Genomic DNA, 2520 nt, shown 5'->3' with positions numbered 1-2520 from the left:
TTCATTTTGATTTATCTGATCTTAAAGAAAACAGACAAATTACAAAGGAATTTGTGCCCATGGAAATGCAGTGGGTGCTTCATGGCTTGAATAGGAGATGCTGGAAGCTTCCAAAAGGCTACTTTATTCTGCCACAGCAAACGAGGATATTCCATACAGTTTGGGCAGCAGAGTCCTTTCCAATCTGCATTAAACCTTTATGAGCAACAAAGGAAGTATTCCTGTCAACAGGAAAGAAAATCCTTATAACTCAGGAATCTTATGAGCCCATAATGTGAAATAAAGGGAAAGAACAGCAAGCTCCTTTCCTGGAGAAATCCAATCAGGATCACAGGTTTATATGGACAATGCAATTGTAAAACTACCCTATGTAAAATAAAGAGAGAGAAGGGCTGTAAAGCTGTCACAGAGTCCCCTTCCACCCCAGCTCAAGCCACTGGTGGATACGTGCCCCTGGTTTGTGCTATTACAGTGTCTTTGAACTTCACGAATGTCTAAACCATTTGTTAATGTAAAAGACACAACGCTGACCTACACCAGCCCAAGAAACCACTGTGAAACTTCCTTTCCTTTCATACAGCAGGAAACAACCTGGGAAAATCCAACATTTCCATCCGAACTGCAGCAAGAGCAGCGGGAATCGAGCGGGTGCTGCAATGGCCATGGGAAAACCAGTGAGCCACAGGTAGCCAACCAGAGGTAAGATGGGTATGAATAAAGCAGTGAGAACGGCTTTGGGGAGGAAGGATTGTGAGAACCTTGCAAAGGAGAGATGGATGGTTGAGTGCTGCTGAGCTGATGCCCTGAATTGCCTTGGCAAGGAGAGATGGGCATGTCTGTGATGCGGCTCCGCTCCTCCTCAGTACGGAATAGGGCAGAAGAGCTGTATCCTCCCAAATGCCCCTTTCCCTCAGGAAACAGGAAAGGTGTTGAGGATGAACTATTGCCTCACATTGCATGGAGTCATAGAATAGAATCCCAGGGTGGTTTGGGTTGAAGAGAGCTTAAAGCCCATCCAGCTCCAACCCCTGCCATGGGCAGGGACCCCTTCCATAGAGCAGCTTGCTCCAAGCCCCTGTGTCCAACCTGGCCTTGGACACTGCCAGGGATGGGGCAGCCACAGCTTCTCTGGGCACCCTGTGCCAGCGCCTCAGCACCCTCCCAGGGAAGAGCTTCTGCCTAAGAGCTCAGCTCAGTCTCCCCTCGGGCAGGTTCAAGCCATTCCCCTTGGCCTGGCCCTACAGGCCCTTGTCCCAAGCCCCTCTCCAGCTTTCCTGCAGCCCCTTTAGGCACTGGAGCTCTCTCAGACTGGCTCCAGAGCAGAGCTGCTCCAGCATCAACCAAAGCCAATTCAAATCATCTTAATTGGGGTTAGAGACAAGAGGGAATGAGCCATGGCTTGCAGTGTGCTCAGCTCTGTGAGAGCTCATCCAACACGTATTTTCCTTGCAGAACCTCTGCAAAGCTCTTTAGACAAACGTCTTCCTGCACATCACCCTGTTCCCTTGCTCCCTCTTCATCCTTGCAGGCATTTTGACCAGTCCCACCATGGAAAGCTGCAGCAGCAACGCCTCCACCAAAGTCTTTTTCTTGGTGGGGTTTTCAGCTCTCCAGGGGCCCCAGCCCCTGCTCTTCATTGTGTTCCTGCTATTCTACCTGCTGATCCTGGCTGGTAACGCCGTTATCATCACCGTGGTTGTGGTAGACCACACGCTCCACAAGCCCATGTACTTTTTCCTGCTCAACCTCTCGGTGTGAGACGTGCTGTTCACCACCACCACCATCCCCAAAATGCTGCTGATGTTCCTGGCCAACGCTAAAACCATCTCCTTCCAGGCCTGCTTTCTGCAGATGTACAGCTTTCACTCCCTGACCGTAACCGAGGCGCTTCTCCTCCTGGTCATGGCTTACGACTGCTATGAAGCCATCTGCAACCCCCTCTATTACCCAGCCAAGATGACCAGCAGGATGAACATCCAACTGGCAGCAAGTGCCTGGATCACTGCGCTGCTCATCCCCGTGCCCTTCGTCATGCAGACATCTCACCTAGCCTATGGGCACACAACCAGGGTTCACCACTGCTTCTGCGACCACCTGGCAGTGGTACAAGCCGCATGCTTGGACTCCAGTGCCGACTTCCAGACCTTCTTGGGGTTCTCCATCGCTGTGACGGTGTCAGTTGTCCCTCTGTTGCTTGTTACCGTCTCATACGTCCACATCATCCTCTCTGTACTGAGGATCAACTCCAAAACAGGACGCGTGAAAGCCTTTTCAACGTGCACTTCCCATCTGCTCGTGGTGGGCACTTACTACTCCTCCATCACCGTGGCATATGTGTCCTACAGAGCGGACATCCCCGCTGATGTCCACATCATGAGCAATGTTGTCTTCTCCATTTTGACTCCTTTGCTAAACCCCAGCATTTACACCTTACGCAACAAGGAGGTAAAATCTGCTGTTAGAAAGTCCATTTTCCAGAAAATCTCTCCCCTTTCTAAAAAGTTCTGTTTATTTGGGTAA

At 50.6% G+C, this 2520-nt stretch overlaps 1 protein-coding gene across 1 annotated transcript; it reads left to right on the top strand.

Annotated features, from left to right (window-relative positions):
• Positions 1–1525: 1525 nt before the first annotated feature.
• On the top strand, positions 1526–2520 carry LOC134169504 (olfactory receptor 2AT4). Its single transcript, XM_062630063.1, is given in 1 exon segment — positions 1526–2520. A coding segment is annotated over 1 exon segment (972 nt). The 5' UTR covers positions 1526–1548.

Source organism: Pezoporus occidentalis, unplaced genomic scaffold (assembly GCF_034315485.1).
Source record: "Pezoporus occidentalis ecotype Australia unplaced genomic scaffold, CSIRO_AGI_Poc_V1 ctg347, whole genome shotgun sequence".
Lineage (NCBI taxonomy): Eukaryota > Metazoa > Chordata > Aves > Psittaciformes > Psittacidae > Pezoporus > Pezoporus occidentalis.
Note: the sequence above shows the minus strand (reverse complement) of the source record. Positions and strands in the feature narration are given on the sequence as shown.